We start from the raw sequence: 22,725 nt of genomic DNA, 5'->3' as shown, positions 1-22,725 counted from the left end.
TAAAGAGTCTTGGAAGCTTACAGGATGCACAATTTTGAGTGATGGTTGGTCAGATTTGTGTCATCGCCTATTGATTAATGTGCTTGTTTATAGTCCTCAAGGGGTGCTTTTCTTGAAGGCAGTAAATGCAATGGATTGAGTGAAGATATCATAATTTATTTTTGGAATTTTGGATGAAGCGATTCAAGAGGTTGGGGCAGAAAATGTTGTCCATGTTATTACAGATAATGCATCAAATTGTGTTGGTGCAGGGAAGCTGATTATGGAAAAGTATAATCAGATTTAGTGGACCGCTTGTGCAGCTCACTGCTTGGATTTAATGCTGCATGACTTAGCCAAATTTCTTTGGGTCAATGAGACAATCTGAAGAGGCAAAATAATTGCAAACTTCATCATCAACCATCGTTTCACTTTGAGTTGTTGAGGCCTTGTGATACAAGGTTTGCCACTTTTTATATTACTCTGAAAAGAGTTGTTGAGGAAAAAGCGAGCCTAAGAGCTGTTTTTTGCAACACTGAGTGGGAGAGATCTACCCTTTCAAAAGAAACTAAGGGGAAAAATGTTGAACAAATAGTGCTCAATAATGGCTTTTGGGAAAATGCAAACAAGGTTTTAAAAATTTGTGGCCCAATTGTTAATGTGCTCTGCATGGTTGATGGTGACAAACCTTGTATGGGTTTTGTTTATGAAAGCATTGATCGTTGCAAAGAGACCATTGCAACTGCTTTTAATAATGTGGAAGCTGATTACCAAGAGATATGGGATTTAATTGATCAAAGATGGAAGATGATGCATAGTCCATTACATGCAGTGGCATGCTATATGGACCCTAGATTGTTTGGGTTACCAAGACATAGGGATGAAGAAATCATGAATGGACTTATCCAATCTATTGAGAAGCTAAATCTAGATCCAAAAATTGCAAGTTTGATTAGAAGTCAGTTGAGGGCATACAGGTTAGAAGAAGGGTTATTTGGAACACAATCAACAAAGTATGATAGGAGCAGAAGTGATCCAGCAGTATGGTGGGAATTTTATGGTTCAGGGGCACCAGAATTGCAAAATTTTGCAATTCGTATCTTAAGCCAGGGATCAAGTGCATCAGCTTGTGAAAGGAATTGGAGTTCCTTTGACCACATTCATTCCAAGAAAAGAAATAGATTGTTATCTAGAAGATCAGAAGATCTTGTTTATGTTTGTAGTAACTTGCAGTTGGCATTGAAGAATGTGGCTAAAGAGTCATCCAATTCCTCTACTCCGTGGATCGATCCTATTCCAAATGCATCAATGGATGACGCTGATTTGTACATTCATAGTGACATTGACAGGGAATTGACTGATGAATCTAATGCTGAAGCATCTAGCGGATTCAAAACTCCTACTGCTCTTGATGACATAGAACTTTTTGATATAACAAGTGGGCCACAGGAACATCAAGAATAAAACTTGTGTTCCTGTTTTAGATTTCTAGTTTACTTTTTGCATGAACAATTTTCTAAAACTGCCAAACCACTTTAAACTTTCGAGTTTATATATTTTGAATACTTTTTTATCAGATTGTTTTTCAATATATGAAATCTGATATGGCCCATGGTTTTGTTGAATTTGATATGTGTGCCAAATTGCCAATGTCTATGATGAATTTCTCACCTTGTTTACTATGTATGGAAGTTGGAACTTGGCTCTTTATTGAAATTTGGCACTCGCTTTCATGGTTTATAAAAATTTAAAATTATGTCAAAATGATTTAAATGTTTAAGCAATAATCTTATGTCTTTGCAATGTGCATTATGGACTTTGAATTTGACTTTAAATTGATTTTATATATATATATATATATATATATATATTTTTTTTTTTTTTTCGAATTTCTATATGTCGAATTTTATGTCGAACTTTATCGACAAAATTTTAGTTGCCAAACTTTATTCGAATTTCAATGTCGCCGAACTCGAACTCGAACACAAACCTGGTGACTTAGGCTCCAACCCTATCTTCCGATGGCACCAACCTTGTCTCTATGAGGCTCCAACCTATAGTGCTCCAACCCTATCTCTGGTACAGGTTCCAACCTGGTCTTCTTGAGGACTCCTATTCTCTAGGGCTCCAACCCACAACTTCAATTCGTCAAGATAAGTTTAATGATTCTTCATGGCTCCCAATATCTTTTGCAACAAGTCCTGACAAAATCTTCACCTCAACAATGCCTTCAAACAATCTCCAAAGCACTTAGCTCATCAATGACAACTTTGTCTTCTCAAAAGGTGTCACCACAGCTTTTCATGGTACTCAAACAAAGTCTCCAAGGTCACCTCATGATGACTTCAGGAATGAGTCATGGTCTCCAATAGTGTCTCCAAGATCAGCTTCGAGATGTCTGCATCAGGTCTTCAAAAGATCTTCAATATACTGCTACAAGAGCCTTCAAGATGCTTCAACAAATCTCCAATGGTGCTTCAATAAATGTCTCAATGGTGTTCCAATAAATCTTCAACAAATGCTCCACAAGTAGGCAAGGCTGTTTGCCCAAGAAAATTTCAATAAGTTTGTTCAAGCCTGCTTCAGATTGTCCTCAACAAGCTTCAGGATGATACTTCAAGAAGTCTCCAAAAATGCTTTGACTGATCTCCAATAGTGCTTCAGCTGATCTTCAATTGTGCTTCACCAAGTCTTCAACAACTCTTCAAGTCAACAAGTCCTTATTATGTTCACAGGAGGAGACTCCAGTAAGCTCTATCTGTCCAAGCCCAACAAATATGCCCAATCAAGCTCAACAAATTTGACTCTAACAAGCATAACAAATTACAAGGTCTATTATCCAACGGATGAGGCAAACAGTCTTCACCAAAGACTTTCAAATTGAACTATTCAAGCCAAGAAGAAATGCTCGACAAATCTGCTGATGAGTGTTACCAAGTTCTGGTCCAAGGGCTGCTTGAAAGGTCTGCTCCAACTGCTCAAATTTCCATGAAAAGATTATACTATATAGAGATGACTGTTCCAAGGTGCTGCACAAATACGCAGATTTGTTTCTGGACTAAGGCACAAACAAAGCCAAAATTTGAGGTCTGCGCAATTCTAGAAAATGGCTGAAATAAAGGTCTGAACAGTATTAAAGCAGGAACTCCACAGGCCCACAATTTTAGATGCTACAGACCTTATGCAGACCCGAAATTGTAGAAATGTTACAGGTCCAAGGTTTCAGAACCGCAGGTCTGTATTACTTGCCACAGATCTGCACAAATTTCGGGCTGCAAAGAAAAAATTCGTCCAATAAAAAGAACCAATCACAGTTGACGTCTTCCTTCATTAATCAACTTCTTATCTGAGATCCGAATTCTTCACCTTTTTCTTGACCGAATTCTCTACTGAAATGGATGAGTTTATGTTGTTATTTATACTTGTTTCTTAATCTGAACCATCATGTCTTATCAAGGAGAGGTGACATGACTGTATTGGAGCCGACTTGAGAGAATGGCAAATATTTTTTTTTTTGCTTTTAGGAAATTAATAAGTCCATAATAAAATGAGTTTAGGGATGGAACATTGCTTGTTGGGAAGGGCTTTAGGCCTTTTTCAAGCTGATATAAACAATAATTTTCAGAGATAATGTCTAGTGTTAAATATGATTTTTCTTCCAGGCATTAAGGTTTGATATCTTGAACAGTCAAGGGTTTAGGAAGTTATGACAACCTTATATGGATTTATGTGTATGGGATTGGGATATGATAGGGCATTAGGATGTGGATATGACTTCTTTATTAAATAACGAACAATGACTACATCTAGGTTTTCTTAGGACCTTGCTAGGGCTTTATCACAATAGCATATATTCATGTTTAGGACATCATGAGTGTAACGACCCCGCTAAATTGATCCATTATATAAGGTTTTAAACTTTATAATAAAACAGATGTGATGAAATGTAAGCAATAAATATGCTAAGTTTATAAATACAATTCAAATTTATAAACATATATAAGTTAAAATTTTATAAAATATATAATTAAACTTTAAAATATATATATATATATATATATATTAAATTTACAAAGTATATATATGGAATTTTATAATATAAATGTTACAAAGTATATATATGGAATTTTATAATATAAATGTTATAAAGTATATATATGGAATTTTATAATATAAATTTTATAAAGTATATAAATAGAACTTTATAATATAAATTTGTAAATTTATATGCTCGACTTATGAAAATACTTATGCGATAGCCTACCTAAAACTCATTGCAGAGCATTAAAGGGGCGCGTCCAACCTGCTGAGAATTTATAGCAGAGCGCCCTTTGCCAGAAAAGATCTGTGAGTTAAATTGCATGCGGAGGCGTGTCAAGAGGGAGAAGAGCGGTGGCCGTAAGCAGGAGGGTGGCCACCGCCAAGCCTGCCATTATAAATCTCTAATCTGAACCGATCAGGGGGGGGAGAAAACGGAGATGGAGGGCAGGAGCTGAAATTAGGAGTTCAGACCAGAGGACTAAGGATTACCAGTGGAAGAGCATTAGCCAGCCTGAGGTTCTGGGCACGGGGGCAGTAAGCTTCTGCGAGTAGCTTACTGGGTTGAGCAGCCATCTGCTCAGTCTGGCTGGGAGGAATTGGTTTCCCGGAAATTGGATCAAAATACCCACGGCATCACCAGCAGCAGATTCACCAGCAGCAGTTAAGGTAAGTACCAATTTAATGTTTCAGGCTTCTGTATTTCAGATTTTAGTTACTGTGAGTGAATGTCTATTACACATGGTATCAGAGCTGCGTTCAAACCCTTCGGGACCTCATAGGCCCTTCACACCTAGAATTTCGTATAAACCTCTGTATCTGTCGTCGAACTCCTTCGCAGACCGCTAAATTCAGCATATTTTGTGTCAAGACGACTATTCTGAGCTCAAATTTTATCATTTTGACCTCGAATTGTCCGAATTCGAGTCAGGTTACGAATTCTGACGAAATTGCGATAAAATTCGCTAGTTATGAGCTTAGCTTCTCTGTACCGAGGCTGAATTTCTGATATTTTTAGCAATTTTCCCCTGCATTTTCTATAAGGGCAAATTCGTGATATTTTGAGCAATTTTTCCTTGAATTTCCTGTAAAGATGAGCGTTGTCGGTCTCGACATTGGGAACGAGAACTGCGTTGTAGCTGTAGCAAAGCAACGTGGCATCGACGTGATTCTCAACGATGAATCCAAGCGGGAAACCCCGACGATGATGTGCTTCGGCGATAAGCAACGGTTTCTGGGCACGGCAGCGGCGGCCTCTGCATCGATGAATCCGAAAACCACCCTTACGCAGATCAAGCGTTTAATCGGAAGGAAGTTCTGGGATAAAGAGGTCCAGCACGATCTTGCGCTGTTCCCCTTTAAAACCTCGGAAGCGCCGGACGGCGGTATTCTGATCCACGTCCGGTGAATTGAGCCATAATCTTCAAAATTTTTCTCATTCGCTGAAGTTTCTTGAAAGTATCTTTAAAGAGTGAGCTGAATTTGGACTCGAATGGACAAATAAGACAAGGTCTCAGTGAATTCTTGTGTCAAGGAATGGGGGATTGCATTTGCTTCATATCAATACAGGGAACGACTGCGACTGTTTGCGTTTACTATTTAGAGTCAAAATTATGGAAATGGCTTCCAAGCTGTGAAATTAGACTGGAATTACCGTTATCCCATCCGTTGCTTGGCCTTTCAACCGAGGCCCTATCTGAAGGTCACGTGAAGCAAAGAATGGCAGGGATTCATGAGATTAACTCGTCAATTCAGTTAACATACGACGTCAGTGCCGAAGGATCAAATTAATTCCACTTTTATGGGATTCTACCATCTTTTAACAAGAGAATAAATATGTGTGTTTTACTTTTGGTTATCCATTAATATTTTAATATGTGATGGTTAAAATTTTCATCACTTTCATGAAAAGTACTAAGTTTTCTAATTGTGAAGAAATCTCGTCTGAGAAAAGTTGCACTATTAATCATAAATCAGGAGCGTTATGTCAGTCCATTGCCAAATGGAAGTTTCACCTTCTAAATTCGTGTTATATTAGGACTTTCGTTTGAAAAACCCGCCAGTGTAGCCAATCTCATATCAGAATGAGATTTTATTTTCTTTTAATGTGGCTTCCTATAAATGAGCTTAATTTTTTTAGGATGTATTTATGGATCAATAGTAATATCATAGTTTAAAATTTATTTTTGTTATAAATTTTTACAGTTGAGGTTTTTTTTTTTTCATCATTTATAGCAGTGTAATAAAAATGTATTTATAAATTACACATGGGTTCATATCATTGATAGCCTTGCTGATTTTCTTGCGTTTCATATTTTGAACCCTCTTATTTAGTGCTACCCCAACTCTGTTGCCCAGGGATAGGTGCTCATTCTTGAGAATTCCACTTTTTTTAAATGTTAAAACATCTTCATTCCACTACCATGATTTTCAGATCTGCAGCAAAGGGAAATGATAATGGTATAATCTTAGATTTCCCCCACCTAAGCTGGAGGAGAGCCAGTCTATAGTGAGTGGAAAGGCTGCTGAGGTGACAGTGGGTGGCTTTCCTATTTGCCACTAGGGTTGTACTTTATTCAGAAGACTTGAATATCTTTCGAGTTCAGATTTGGGAGATTGCTTGTCTCAAGAGGAAATGAATCAGATTTCAAGGAAGCCAATGGGTGGGTTTAATTTGGTTCCACATCATATAGTTGGAACTACAGAAGAGTATGCACATGCTAATATGTGTACATTATCACCATCTGGGACAAAAGATGTGCTGATTGAATACAACTTATCATTAGGCAGAACTGTTAATCTCATGTTACTGTATGTGCTAGTCCCTTTCATTATTCTCAGTTTTCAGATATGAAACATATAGACATGGCCCATACTACATCTTAAATCCCTAGGGAGGCAGTCAAGACCTTTCGCATGGAAACCAAACTTATGCACAAGAATATGGTTGATCATTACTTACCTGTTTGCACTGAGTTATTTCCTACTGAATGCAAGGCTCATGTTTCCTTCCCAATCAATGTTGAAAAATGGCGAGAGTAACAAGAGATGAGGGTCATTGAAGGCTTGAAGATTGCTGGATCACAGACTTGTGAACCCAGTAAATTCAATATACTCGCATCTCTATTACTGTCAGTTGTCACAGATTGACAAGATCTTTAGAAGGTACTGGTGTTGTTGAGCAGAACATTAAAGAAGACATCTTTAGTAGCATTCTTATACCAGTACACCTGAGGTATGATCTGGAAGATATATCAGCAGATTGAAGGCACAGCCGAGGAGAACAAAACCCCTGAAGTATCCTCAGCAATGAACCTCTGCTCGGGTTTGCATTACAAGTATCATGATACTGTATTTCAGTTTTGGTCACTACATAAGGGAAGAGCTGCCTGGGTTTGGAGCAATACTTATATCATTTCTAGGAGATCTAACTTTTTCATTTTGTGGATGTTGTTAGGTAAATAAACTTTAGGTGCCTTACCTTAAGGGGGGCTAATACCCATACACTTTTGCATTATTCATATTAGGATAGAATACCCTGCATTAGGACAAGGAGGTCGCGAGACCACCCTCCTTGACCTCGGTACCAGTAAGATCCGCCTAGCGGGTAAAAATAGCAAAACTATACCCGTTTATAAATGTGAAGTTGCAAAGAGAATTGTGTGTTAAAATTCGGTTACCCACCTCAATTTTTTTTATATATATAAATTTTATTTTTTTTCAGGGACCATTACCATGGTAAGGACGTATGAGCGACGACGACGTGACCAGGCAATTTCATCACCATTAATGCCGCCACTGTCGCCATCACCATCCCCATCACCTTCGTCACCACCAAGACAACCGTCAACATCAAACACTCCAACGCCAGAGTTGACTGTGATAATGAACTCTTTGGAAGCCTTATTGGAGACATTAAAGGAATCAGCTAAGGCTAAAAACAAAGAGGAATTTCAGCATGTAGCCACCAGTTCAGCGGAACCAAATAATTTGGAGCCCAGAGGATCGAGAGAAGACATCTCTAGAGAGCTTCAGAAAATTAGACTCCCAGAATTTTCGGGAGGTCGAGCTGGTGAATGCGCTGAGGCATGGTTGGAAGGGATGAACCGGTGCTTTAGGTTAAGAGAATATTCGCCTTCAGCAAAAACAAAAATTGCCGTGTTTCAACTAAAGGAAAGTGCCTTGATTTGGTGGGGAAATCTGGAAAAGCAGTTGCACCTTACATCAGATAACGTTCCTTGGGAACTATTTGAGGAAAGGTTCCGCGCAAAGTATTTACCTCCATACTTTCAACAACAGCAAGCCAGAGCCTTTCATACACTAATTCAGGGAAGTAAAACGGTGGAAGAGTACGAAATAAGGTTTATGGAGCTGGTAAAATACATTCACTACTTAGACTCTGATGAACGTCAAGCTGAACGCTTCATATTTGGGTTAAATCCTCGCATCAGAGCCTTGGTAAGTATGTGGAAACCATCATCTGTAGCCGAGGCAGTCGAATGTGGCCGTTATGCAGAAGAGCACCTTGGAATCAAAAAGGATATGGGGCCAGCAGGGCCTTTACAATCAGGATTTCCAGGGAAGGCTCCCCGGAACTTTTTCAGAGGAGGTAGCTCGAGGCCACCTTACGGTAACAGGTTTACCCCAAATATGGGGACAAGAGTTCCCATGGCTGTAAACACTATAGCTGCGGAATCGTCCAACACCAGACCATGGGCATCGTGAGGGACTACTGGTAGAGGAAGGAGTGCGAGAGGAATCAACATGGGAGGACGCGGCTCGTCCTCTAGAAATTCACACCTTGATTCAAGAGGATCAGTGCAGCTCAATTGTTGGGGATGTGGGGGGCTGCATTTCCAGTGTAACTGCCCAGAAGCTTCATCGAATATATTGCAAAGGACTAGGAAGGAGCCGATATCAGCCAATCGAAGTAATCATAGAATTCATGCAGTAGTCAACCACGACCAAGCAGCCCATCAATCCACTGTAGTGGAATCTTCAGGTATTATCAATGGTGTAAAACTCAAAATCTTATTTGATACTGGTGCCACAGATAGTTTCATTTCGTCATATGCATTAAACAAATGTGGGTTGGAAGCTCGTAGACAAAATGATTTCCACCAAGTGGAAATGGCCTTAGGAGAACTCCAAACCGTGGGCTTGAGTGTGGATCAATGCAAAATTGACCTAGGGGTCTGTTCGACTAAACTAAGAGTCTATGTCACAGCCTTAGGGACGTATGATCTTATCATAGGTATGGATTGGCTGGAAGCTCACCAAGCTTGGGTAGATTGTTATGGAAAAAGGATTTTGGGCTTAAATGATGAGGGAGAAGTAATCCAAATTCAAGGAATCAAGAGGGAAGTTTCTTTACGCTACATTTCGGCAATGCAGGTGAAGCGTTGTTTAAGAAAGGGTTGTCAGGCTTATGCAATTCACGAAGTAAGCCAGGAAAAGGGGCCATCCTTAGAACAATATCCGGTGTTAGCCGAGTTCCCAGATGTATTTCCAAAGGAACTACCTGGATTACCCCAAGTAAGAGAATTGGATCTCACTATTGAATTAAAGCCAGGTACCCAACCGATCTCTAAAACGCCTTATAGAATGACAGCTCCAGAACTTCAGGAATTGCAAATCCAGTTGAAGGAACTACTCGATATAGGGCTTATCCGGCCCAGTACCTCACCTTGGGGCGCTCCTGTAATTTTTGTGAAGAAGAAAGATGGATCCTTAAGATTATGCATAGACTATCGAGACTTGAATCGAGCTACAGTAAAGAATCAATACCCTATGCCGTGAATCGATGATCTTTTCGATCAAATGAAAGGAGCTGCTGTCTTTTCAAAAATTGATCTTCGATCAGGGTATCATCAGCTAAGGATTTCTGAAAATGATCTCTAAGACTGCATTCCGGACACGTTTTGGGCACTATGAATTTACTGTGGTACCATTTGGGTTAACAAATGCGCCAGCCGTATTCATGAATCTTATGAACAGTGTTTTCCGTCAGTACCTTGATAAATTTGTGCAAGTCTTTTTAGATGATATTCTCATCTATTCCAAGAATGAAGAAGAACATGAAGAGCATTTGCGGCTAGTATTGTCCTGCCTTAGAGAACGTCAGTTATATGGAAAACTATCCAAGTGTTCTTTTTTCAGGAAAAGATTCATTATTTGGGTCACATCATATCAGGTGAAGGGATTTCAGTAGATCCTGAGAAGGTAAAAGCGATCATGGAATGGCCAATACCGAAAAATGCACATGAGATACGAAGCTTTATGGGTTTAGCTGGTTATTACCGGAGATTTGTGGAGGGATTCTCCAAAATCGCAAAGCCAATCACAAACCTTCAGCGTAAAGGTGTTAAGTATGAGTGGACCGAGGAATGTAATAAAGCATTCTCTGAACTCAAAAGACTACTCACCAATGCACCAATCCTAAGAGTCCCTGATATGGGCAAGGACTTCACGGTATGTACTGATGCATCCAAGCAAGGGCTGGGTGCAGTTTTGATGCAGGATAAGGGAGTGATAGCTTATGCTTCCAGAAAGCTAAAACCTCATGAAGAACTCTATGCTACTCACGATTTAGAATTGGCCGCTGTTATGCTAGCTTTAAAGATCTGGAGACACTATCTGGTGGGACGAAATTTTACACTTAAAAGCGACCATCAAAGTCTACAATATTTGTTCACCCAAAGAGACTTAAATGCCAGGCAAAGGCGATGGAGTGAATTCCTAAGTGAATATGACTTCGGAATATCATATATTAAGGGAAAAGAAAATGTAGTAGCCGATGCTTTAAGCAGAAGACCTCGGATATTTTCTCTCATACCCATTAAAGTAGACTTAAGACAACGAGTACTGGATCGTCTTATAAAAGACAGCTGGTATTTAAAGGTGAGAGCAAGTCTTGAGGGTATTAAGGCAAAAGAATCTAAATTTGAGGGTTATGAATTAGAAAACGATGGGATCTTACGATTCCATGGAAGGATGTACATTCCTGATGATAAAGATCTTCGAGATACCATCCTTAGGGAAGCTCACAAAGCAGTATATTGTGCTCATCCTGGAGTAGGGAAAATGTATGCGGATACCAAGAAACTCTTCTTTTGGGCAGGCATGAAGTGTGATATCACTCAATTTGTTGCAAAATGTTTGGAATGTCAGCAAGTAAAGGCAAATCATTGTCACCCAGCGGGCCTCTTACAACCCCACGACATTCCTATGTCTAAATGGGAGACCATTTCTATGGATTTTATCACTGGACTACCTCTTACTTCTCAAAGACACAATGCCATTCTAGTAGTGGTGGATAAATTAACAAAAAGCGCCCATTTTATTCCGGTAAGAGATACTTATGATGTTGCTGACGTGGCTCGAGTATTCATAAATGAAATTATCAGATTTCATGGAGTACCTAAGAAGATTATATCCGATAGAGATTCGCGATTCACTTCCAGATTCTGGACGTGCATGCAGACAGCCTTAGGTACTCAGCTAAATTTAAGCACGGCTTACCATCCTGAGACTGATGGGCAAACTAAAAGAGTAAATCAAGTACTTGAAGACATGTTGCGAATGTATGTAATGGATCAGCAATCACACTGGGAAAAGTATTTACCCTTAGTCGAATTCGCATACAACAACAGTTACCACAGTTCGATTGGGATGCCTCCATTTGAAGCTTTATATGGCAGACCTTGCAGAACACCGTTAAGTTGGGATAGGTTAGAAGATCGAGTGATAATAGGACCAGAATTAATCCATGAAATGGAAGCGCAGGTCAAACAGATTAGACAGCGATTAAAGGAAGCGCAGGATAGACAAAAGAGTTACGCTGATGCTCACCGAACTGATAGGAGGTATGAAGTAGGGGACCAGGTCTTCGTCCGCATCAAACCAAATAAAAGTACTATTCGATTCGGAAAAGGGACAAAGTTGTCACCCCGATTTATAGGACCGTTTAAAGTCGTGGAAAGAGTTGGACCTGTTGCCTATCGTCTTGCCCTGCCACCCCACCTGCATAGAATTCATAATGTATTTCATGTTTCTGTATTAAGACATTATGTAGCTGATCTATCTCATAACATCCAGTGGAAAGAATTGCAGGTATCGGACGAGGGAGTCATAACGGTCGAACCTTTACGTATACTGGAACGTAGAGTTCGACAGTTGAGGAACCGTCTGGTGGACCAAGTTAAGGTCCAATGGGACAAGTATAGTCCTGGATCAGCAACTTGGGAAAATACAGAGGACATATGTCAGAGATGCCCTAATTTATGTCCATTTTGAAGAACTTTACACTATGTTTAGTATATATTTACTTCACTACAATCAGAGACACAGAAACATTTTGAATGATTATGGATAAACATGAAACCTTATGGCATAATATATGTTTAAATTTCTGCTGGTACATGGATACCAAAATGATATATGTGGTTCGTTTTACTAAATTATAGTTGTCAAGGTAAGGTTAAAGGCCGTTAAATGATTTTACTTCTGATAGAAATTGAAACAATATAAATCTGTTTTATTTATGCATGTTAAGGATGAGCAACTGAAATGGAAGATAGGAAGTGAATACCTCCTAAATAAAAGTCAAACTACATGCATAGAATATGACAAATTATGTTATGTTGTAGTATCATATGTAAATAATACATGAGTTATTTTGAATATGCTGATGCACATTTTACAAATGCATGGGTAAGTGTATGATTGCAGATAAACTATGATTGCAGATAAATGATCCAATTTCCGGGATGACCACGTGATGACAGAACCTCAGATCAGTTAAAGCTCAAAGTGATTCTATGATAGGGTAGTAGCCCTAATTTTTTCTGGGAGGGGTGGAGGTGTTACCCACCGTTTATCCTCCGAACCCTAGGGTCATGGGAGGACTGTGCGAGTCACGCTCCCCTAGACGTGTGATGATGACTGCCGGATGCCTACTGAGAATCAGGTCGGTATAACCGACGCTGTCACCTTAGAGTTATGAATGGTTAGATCAGTGAAACTGACGCCACGGCATACTCCAGTAGAGGACAGATAGGATGGGAGCGGAAGAGATTAGGAAGGATAGGATGATTTTGAATAGCTTGGGGACCTGGATAGGAAGGGTCATGTCCATTTAAACCTTGAACCTAAAACTCTAAACTTCAGGACGAAGTTCTCAGAAGGGGGGGTGTATGTAACGACCCCGCTAAATTGATCCATTATATAAGGTTTTAAACTTTATAATAAAACAGATGTGATGAAATGTAAGCAATAAATATGTTAAGTTTATAAATACAATTTAAATTTATAAACATATATAAGTTAAAATTTTATAAAATATATAATTAAACTTTAAAATATATATATATATATATATATATATATATAGATATATATATTAAATTTACAAAGTATATATATGGAATTTTATAATATAAATGTTACAAAGTATATATGTGGAATTTTATAATATAAATGTTATAAAGTATATATATGGAATTTTATAATATAAATTTTATAAAGTATATAAATAGAACTTTATAATATAAATTTGTAAATTTATATGCTCGACTTATGAAAATACTTATGCGATAGCCTACCTAAAACTCATTGCAGAGCATTAAAGGGGCGCGTCCAACCTGCTGAGAATTTATAGCAGAGCGCCCTTTGCCAGAAAAGATCTGTGAGTTAAATTTCATGCGGAGGCGTGTCAAGAGGGAGAAGAGCGGTGGCCGTAAGTAGGAGGGTGGCCACCGCCAAGCCTGCCATTATAAATCTCTAATCTGAACCGATCAGGGGGGAGAAAACGGAGATGGAGGACAGGAGCTGAAATTAGGAGTTCAGACCAGAGGACTAAGGATTACCAGTGGAAGAGCATTAGCCGGCCTGAGGTTCTGGGCACGGGGGCAGTAAGCTTCTGCGAGTAGCTTACTGGATTGAGCAGCCATCTGCTCAGTCTGGCTGGGAGGAATTGGTTTCCTGGAAATTGGATCAAAATAGCCACGGCATCACCAGTAGCAGATTCACCAGCAGCAGATTCACTAGCAGTAGCAGGATCGGCAGCAGTTAAGGTAAGTACCAATTTAATGTTTCAGGCTTCTGTATTTCAGATTTTAGTTACTGTGAGTGAATGTCTTTTACAATGAGCATCTTCAATAGGGTTAGGGTTTCTATCATCCTAGGGTATACTTCAATGCAGTTAGCGTATTGACATCAATGACAATTTTATCCAACAGGAGGAGTATGACTACATCATGAAGAATGATGCTTGGGAGGTTATGCCTAGACCTGAGGGCAAATCTGTTATTGGCTCCAGGTGGGTGTATAAGGTGAAACATGCAGCTGATGGCAGTGTTGAGAAGTACAAGGCCAAATTTGTGGCCAAAGGATTCTCACAAGTGGAGGGAGTTGATTATGAGAAGACATTTGCCCCTGTGGCAAGATACTCTTCTATCAAGACCATACTTGCATTGGCAACACAGTTTGGGTGGAGGATTCACCAAATGGATGTTAAGATTGCCTTCCTCAATGGAGTGGTTGAGGAATAGATCTACATTGAGCAGCCCGAGGGATTTGAGATAGTTGATAGGGAAACACGTGTGTAGACTCAGGAGAGCCCTCTATGGTATTAAGCAGACACCTCGTGCGTGGTACACTTGTTGGTCAAGGGAAATACACCTCTAAAATCCTTCAGAGATTCCATATGCAAGATTGCAAGCCCATGGACACTCCTCTAGCTACTAACTAGAGGAAAGAGGATGCTTCTACAAGAGAGGCAGTAGATGGCACTATCTACAAACAATTGATAGGGTCTTTGATGTACTTGGTGAACACAAGGCCCGATATTTGTTTTGCAGTTAATCAACTTAGTCAGTTTATGGTGGATCCTACCAAGCTTCACTGGAAAGCAACAAAACATGTTCTTAGATACCTCAGAGGCACAATAGATTTTGGTTTATGGTACATGTAGATAGATGGAGTGAAGCTCCAAGGCTTCATAGATGCAGATTGGGCAGGGAGTCCATCAAACAGGAAGAGCACATCGAGAGCTATCTTCAGTGTTGGGTCAACAACAATTTCTTGGTACAACAGGAAACAGAGATCTGTAGCACTCAAATCAGTAGAGGCCGAGTATATGGCTGCTAGTCAAGCAACATGCAACGTTATTTGGATGAAGAAGATCCTGGTTGGTCTCTTCAGTCATGGGACAGAGCCTACATTGATCCACTGTGACAATTAGAGTTGTATAAAACTCTCTGAAAATCCTGTGTTTTCATGATAGGTCCAAGCATATAGACATCAAGTATCATCACCTGAGAGATTGTGTGCAGAGGAGGATTATCATTTTGCAGTACATTCCCATAGAGGAGTAGGATGCAAACATTTTGACAAGGGCTTTGTTAAGAGGCAAGTTCGAGTTCCACAAGAGTAGGATAGGGGTGGTTCAAAACCCTTTTCTTATTAAGAGGGAATGTTATATTGTAGCAAGAAAAGGCTTCATTTGACTTGTGCCTTAGTCAAATGGAGAAATGCGAATTTCCACATCAGCAGGATGACTTGAATTGCAGTTAGTAGGAGTGACATGGTCAAGTCAGTCAATTCGAGTTTGTGGGCAAGAAGTAGAGGTGTGCATGAGTTGATTGCTAAGATTTAGCAATGTAGTGGAAATATAGTTAGTGAAACTCAGTTATCTGAGCTCTAGTCATGAATAGAGTTAGTAGGAGTTCAGTTGAGTAGTTGTAACTGTTGTTAACTCATTGATCTCTCAGTTAACTAGTCAATTTACTAAAAATAGCCCTAGTCATGCATGGAATTTGAAATTCCTAGTTGAGTTGAGAAAAAATTCATCAATGTAATCATTATTGGATACTAGTGAGTGTACAGTGTTTGCATGTAGCAGGTGAGGCTTTTCTCTTTTGAATTGAGCAAGCAAATAGGAGCTTTTCCTATTCTTTAGGAGCTAATTTCCTCAGGAATTGCGCAAGGAAATAGGAGTAGGAGGCCTAGATTTGGCTAAGTATTTGCCAGGGCAGATTCAAGAGGAAGAGATCAATATTGCAATGCAAGTTGAACTTCAAAGATTGACGTTGTCATTGTAATAGATCAATTTTCTCATCTGATATAATACAAACAGAGGAGGGGTTTTTCCCGTTTGGGTTCCCCGAGAAAAAAACTATGTTCATTGTGATTGCATGATTGCATGTGTTTCTATTGTATGTTTTCTTTTCTGCAGATTGAGTAGAAGAGATTTGTGTCTATTGATCTCATTCTGATTACATTAGCAGTTACAAATTTCGAGCTATTTCTACAAATGTAGCTAAAAGAAAAAGGAAAGGGATATGATGGCCACAAGTGAAAAAAAGAAGATCAAAATGCAAAAGATGGGAAAAGGCCTAGCATGAGCTCTAACTTACTCATTATGAACATCACTTGCATCCTGAGCACGTGTTGCTCTTCATATCATGAGAAGGTACGCTTGCATGTTTTGACCCTTGGTGGGCAATGAGCTGCCTCACCATTAAGGGGGTAATCACTGCTATACATCATACAAAGCAAACTCTAACCCTTGAGCTACGAGCAACGATACCAAGAAAAATCAAGAAAAAGTAAAAGGCGCATAAGAGGGGTGGAAAAACAAAGGCCGAGTTGGCAACTCATGCTTCCATGATTGCTCCATCCCCACATTTATATGCTCAGGATGAGGAGCCCACCATAGCTGGTCCATTTGACCATGGCACTTGGCCATGAAGTCTTCTCCCTTTTGTTCCATCATTATTCACATGACACCTATCAATTGAAGGGTGGACCAAGGACATGTCATTTCCTCGGGTTGGAAACACCTAATAGGGTGGTCTATTAGCCACACCTACCTAGGGAGGTAACACTATCATGAGTTCAAAGCCTTAATTTTGGAAGGGAATCCTTATTTGAGGTGTCAAATTGCCCATCACTTGCAAGCTTGGTTCACTTAGATGCAAAAATGATTAAATGTACTTGATGATTTAAATGCTAGCATTGGATATTATGTGTAATTGTTAGGTGGTTCCACAACCATGGCTTGGGCAACTTAATTGGGGTTCAAGTCATTCAGAAGGACATATTGACACGTACAGGTGGAGTGTTGAGAGCCATGGGTCTTCGAGCCATAGCAGAGCATCACACATAGGCATGGGCACATCCAACACCCACAATGTTTCAACACTTTTCTCTACATTGATGATTTTTATGGGATGATGCACCTAGAGCCAGCATGTCCCCAGTCGGCTTAGCACTTCATGAGTGATTAGCATCTGATCTAGGGCCTAGAGGAGGATAGTCTCACATCTTGAGACATGGGAAGGTGAGCACCACCTTGAGAGCCCTTAGTTTTGGAGCAAAGACAATCATTTTGATCACCTGGAGACCCATGAGACCACTTTTGTGCCCCAAAATGAAAATGGGGGTCCAAAAAGGGAGATTGACGACGACGGCCTTTACTCACATCATGGCACCCTGAGCCCTCAACACTTGCCCTAAGCAAGCTTGTGCATGGATAACGTTAGCTTCAACTCTCCTACGGCTCACGCATGTTGGCTAATTTGAGTTTTGTTCATTGGCTATTAGGTCAGTTTGTGAGCTAGCACATTATTTTATGATTTTAGGGGCTAGAAGGTGAAAATAGGACTTCGAATTCCTCATATAAGTAGAGGAATCATTCATGGTAACATTCATCATAATGCACTTGAGAATTTTGGCCTACTTGAGTAATTTGACCCTTTTTTCTTTGGAGAATTCGGATCTATTGATGCATTTTGACATTTGGAGCTAAAACGTTTGTCTTTGGAGCTATTCTTTGGATCAATGGATGGAATCTTTTGCATGTTATCTTGTAAGTGTACTTGTTGAATATTTACTTTTCTACATGTCTAATGTATGGAATAATGTTGATTCTAGGTTATGCTAATTGTGCCCTAATTTGTTGAAGATATATTGAATGTTATCTAGATGATCTATTGCATGCATTACTCATACATAACATGTGAATTGAATGTCCTAGTGGTGAACTTGGATTAAGCTTTACCATGAAAGGCCATTTTCCATTGCATAGATAATTGTTTGAAGTCTTGTTGCTAGGGCATCAAAATTTTGGCCTCCTTAGAAAACCTTTGGCTGATCTAATGCATCATAGACTCCATAATCCCAAGGAATAAGGCACTGGCCTACTTTGTTGGTGATCAATCTCTTTTCTCATCCATAAATTCTTCTTCTAATTTTGGCCTCTTCAAGGATAAGCTCATAATCTAGGGCTTAGTGTGAATCCCTAGGCAAGGGACATTTTGGGGATTGGAGAGCCTAAACATCAAGGGGAGGGTATTTGCCACAAAATCTCTCCTTTTGGTGGGCATCCACTTCAATCTTATCCATAAATTTATTTTCCCTAGTTTGTAGCCCTAAGGTTAAACCCTAGTTTGTGTTGCTTCAACTTAGAGGCTTGTTTGAGGGTTTCATGCACCTTTGTTTCATTGAAAATCAATATTGGAAACCCTTTCTTTGCATCTTGGCCCTGGGTCTCTCCAACACTCAACCAATTAATCAAAACCTAGGTCTCTATATAGAAAGTGAATTGCCTCCAATTAAAGCCTTGTGCCATTGTCATGTCTTTCTTGTAGAGTTCCTATTTGAGTCACCTTGTGCCCTAACACTTGAACATCTATCTTAGGTGACCATATCACATATTGGAATTCCTCCCATCGGTGAAAATCCGTAAAGAGTAGGGGGTTTTGCTGTGGTGACAGTGGGACATCACCCCATTGTTGTCACTTGGTCTAGTTTTAGCGTTGTAGGGTACCCCTCTCCAAAAGGCCTGCTAAATGTTGCGGCAACAAAACCTATGATCCTTACTTAGATACCTAAAACATTGAATGCAAAAACTTCACATGAAGCAATGGCTAATGTAACTTATGGTCGCTGACCTGCCTTCACTGGAAGAGCATGGTATCTAGTGGAGGAGCTGACCAATGAGTAGACAAGAGGCATCTAAGAAGATGCTATCTGACGATAGTGTGAGGCTACTGGCTAGAAACCTGCAACTTAGGAGAAAAAAATTCTTCTAGGGTTACCCATGTATATGGATGGGTAACACACTACTCCTTGACAAGAAATGTTCCAGCATTGGTTATATCAAGATCCTACTCATTAGTATCATCCTTCATTCTTTGCCTCTTATCTAGCCTGTCTCTACCTTGATTCTCTAGGGACATTAATTGACACCACCCAATTTTGATGAATTTGCTTAATCCAAGCCCTAAAACATGGTAGAAAAAGCTTAACATGCTTGATCAATGATTTTGGTTTGAGCGAAGGGTACTTTTTTGTTAAATCCATGATAACAGAGTGAAACAATCAAACCCATCAACATTAAGATACATATAGCGCTTGGTGCTCTTAATTAACATACCCTCATACATAATAGAATCCAATGAAAACTTTGCAATCCCACTAATCCTAAAATCCTAAAAACTTTCAAGTTTGCTGAATTTTGCATGGGATATGAAAATCCACTTTCTCCATATGAAGTCTGATGAGGTTGGAACCACTTTCAAACATCCAGAAACATTTAATGATAATGTTAAAAAGTTATCTTTCCTTTTTAAACTCTTACTTTAAGAATTTTAAATTATCATTGAGGAACACCTAGGAAGTGTCCAAGGAGCATCTAGGGAGGGGCATTTGGGAGCACCATGCTCCCAAATTGGCAGGGAGCGTTCCCAAGAGCATGCTCCCAGAGGTGCTTCCTGAGTGCACCCATTCACAGCACAGTTCCAGGGACAGGGAAGCGGGGCAGGGTGATGTGATGATTCTGGCAACCTTGATACCAAGTATGTAAATTCCTTTTATTCCTCAGTAGTAACTTTTAGGAGATTCATGCAAGTTGACAGATGCAACTTGAAATATTATTCTCTATATTGAAATTGCATTCAGCTGCTATACTGTTCAGTTAATGGACATTTTTTTGTTCATTGACCATTTTCTGTTGCAGTGTATATTTACTTTTCGATTAACTCGAGAATCTTATACCAAGGAAGCTTCAAATGCTTGCAGGTGTCAAACAATGTTCTTCTTTTGAATGTAGGTATGCAGGGACTGAGACAGGAAGCTCACATTTGGCAGGACTAATTGTTTGGGGGGATGGCCCTTGATCAAAGAAGTGCTTCTCATTGAAGTTTGGGACACGTCCTATCATAAGCATTCTCTGACCAACACTGGATATTTTCTAGGGAAATGATTACACTGTTTGTCCTATTTCTTAATTTTATGTCACCTTGCCACTCTTTTACTTGCAGTAACTTGCATCAGCTATTTTCGAGATCAGCTGTAATTCTTCTAACTGCTTCAAGGATTCCAGGGAGCACCTTTGGTTGATTTATTCCTCGGGTTGATATTTCGATTTCTAGATTGTAATTTGGGAACTCGGAATGCTAGACCTGGGGCAAGGAGATATTAGGAAAACATGTTGATGTTAGAGCAGATTCCTTTTTCGCTGTTCTGCACTAAACTTCTGCCGCCTAGATGTTGGCATGAAGATTTCCGCTCATTAAAGCAGTCATATCAAGGATAACTTTGAAGGGAAATCGTGATTATTCATATGGGTAAACGTAAAATCACATGAGGCATTTAGAGGCTAGATATTAATTATGCATAGAGAAGGTATCTGCCATCAGAGAACTCAAGAGACCACGGTCTTAGGGAAAGATAAAACTGATCTGCATTCTTTACTGTTGTATTTTTCAAAGTACTCGATCTGTAACTTCATGAAATTTACATTTCTGAATAAAGAGTGTTTTTTTATGGTAATAGTCAATAACCAGACTCCAGCTGGACATATTTGTTGTAATATATATTTTACAGCCCTAGGCAAGCTTACTTTGTACGATTTCGTTGTCATAATATTTCGTGTTTATATATTTGGCTCCAATTTCGTAACTTTCACATTTCACTTTGTGTACAGTGTTCTGGCAGCCAAAAATCTTGGGGAGACGGCATATAATAATTTTTTGGATCACACATTCCTTGGGGATCGAAAGACCTGTATTCGTGAATACTTGTCCTCTCAGGGATTGGGCATTATGGAGGAAGACCCCCCAGCAGCGCTCAAGGAACGCTATGGTGGTTAGAATCTACTGCACCCAGTATTCTTATATTGGGTGTATCCAGTTCACTAAATCATTTACAGGTTCATGGTGCAACAGATTTTAATACTTGAATCCAGCTCCTTGTGGAGCTGTGGACTTCAATCAAATAAATGTGAAGTTTGCCACTGATTCAAGTATTACTTATAATTTATGATTATACTTATCCTCATTATGGAAAATTGCAAGGCATTCACAAATTCTAAGTCATAATTCTTGGTCATGTGTATTGCTTTTTTGAGTAGTATCTACTATATGCTTATAAGGTTTCAGCATTGCACAGATGAAGATAAAAGATATAAAAGTATTATGGGTGTCTACTACTCTCATATTGATATCATGCTAGGTTTGCTAATTTTCAATTACCCTCGAGATATCATGCTAGGTTTGCTAATTTTCAATTACCCTCGCTTTAAACAGTACAAAACTTCCGGGCATACCTTTCTGCTATCATGTAAATGGTGTTCTAGTAGTATGATGATTCATCAAAGTGAAGGGGCCTACAACTTATGAATTCCAACTGTCGAATGGTATTCTAGTGGAATGGTGATTCATCGAAGTGAAGGGGCCCTATAACTTATGAATTCCAACTGTCAAGTGGATTCTGGCTTGTGGGATTCTTGAATAAAAACTGCTAATTTCAATAAAACTCACCAAACTTGAAATCCTTGTTTACTTGGACAACTGGACTTTGGAATGACACCAAACCAAAGTGGATGCGTAGCTCTTCACTCACATCTTACCATCATCTCCGCCTTCTAGTTGCCCTGTAACTAGGATCAAACTGTAAAATAAATTATTACGTGAACCAATTGCAACTCCCTGGCAATGGTGCCAAAATGTTAGGAGTTTTATTCGTCGTTTTAAAGCTCCTAATATTAAATTATCAACTAGGGATTGTAATCATTGAGTTACACTGCGTATTGGTTCAGATTCAAGATCTAATTACAGAGTAGGTGATTTCCTCTTATAATCAATGTTTAAGTACATAAACCTATTTACTCAAAGTCCTCTATCTATTTAAAGCATTCAACCATGAATAAGTGTGTTTCTCTAACAAAGCTTCAAAGAAATTGTACTTGTTTTAAAAGACTCAATGCTCAACAAACTCACTCACTAAATATTGAAGAACTCTTTCATTAAATCCTATAGAATCCATTCATATTTTAACTCTATTCAGTCATTCGTTTAAACAAGAATATTACAACTAATATAGGCTTGTTACAAATTACTTCTATAATTCAAAACTCAAACAAATAATTTCAAACACAATTCCTCTTAACAATAAAATCACTATGACTTGTGAAATGCTATTACAAAATTCAACTTACGTTTAATGGGAAACATTCATTCAACTGTTCTAATGTTGATCAAGACAAAACATGAATCACTAGATCAAAGAGCATGAAGATTAAATTTAAACTAAGCTAATGAACTTGAAATCTAAATTAAGCTAGTGAATGCAAAATTGAAATTAATCTCTGGAGTTCTCTAATTTAACTCAATCAAAGAAAAACATTCAACATTCAAACGCAAA

General features: G+C 39.0%; 1 protein-coding gene across 3 annotated transcripts in view; it reads left to right on the top strand.

Moving 5' to 3' along the window:
- Positions 1-21,468, top strand: part of LOC149257443 (uncharacterized) — a 93,751-nt gene extending 72,283 nt beyond the window's left edge. For all 3 annotated transcript variants that reach the window (XM_089414316.1, XM_089414314.1, XM_089414313.1), the window contains one exon: positions 21,008-21,468. In XM_089414316.1, coding sequence (XP_089270442.1) covers positions 21,008-21,173 — 166 coding nt within the window. In that variant the 3' untranslated portion in view covers positions 21,174-21,468. The remainder of the gene's footprint in view (positions 1-21,007) is intronic.
- Positions 21,469-22,725: the final 1,257 nt, after the last annotated feature.

This window comes from Pinus tabuliformis, chromosome 6 (assembly GCF_031772625.1).
Source record: "Pinus tabuliformis cultivar Carrire ecotype Pingquan chromosome 6, CPIR1, whole genome shotgun sequence".
NCBI classification, from domain to species: Eukaryota; Viridiplantae; Streptophyta; class Pinopsida; order Pinales; family Pinaceae; genus Pinus; species Pinus tabuliformis.
Note: the sequence above shows the minus strand (reverse complement) of the source record. Positions and strands in the feature narration are given on the sequence as shown.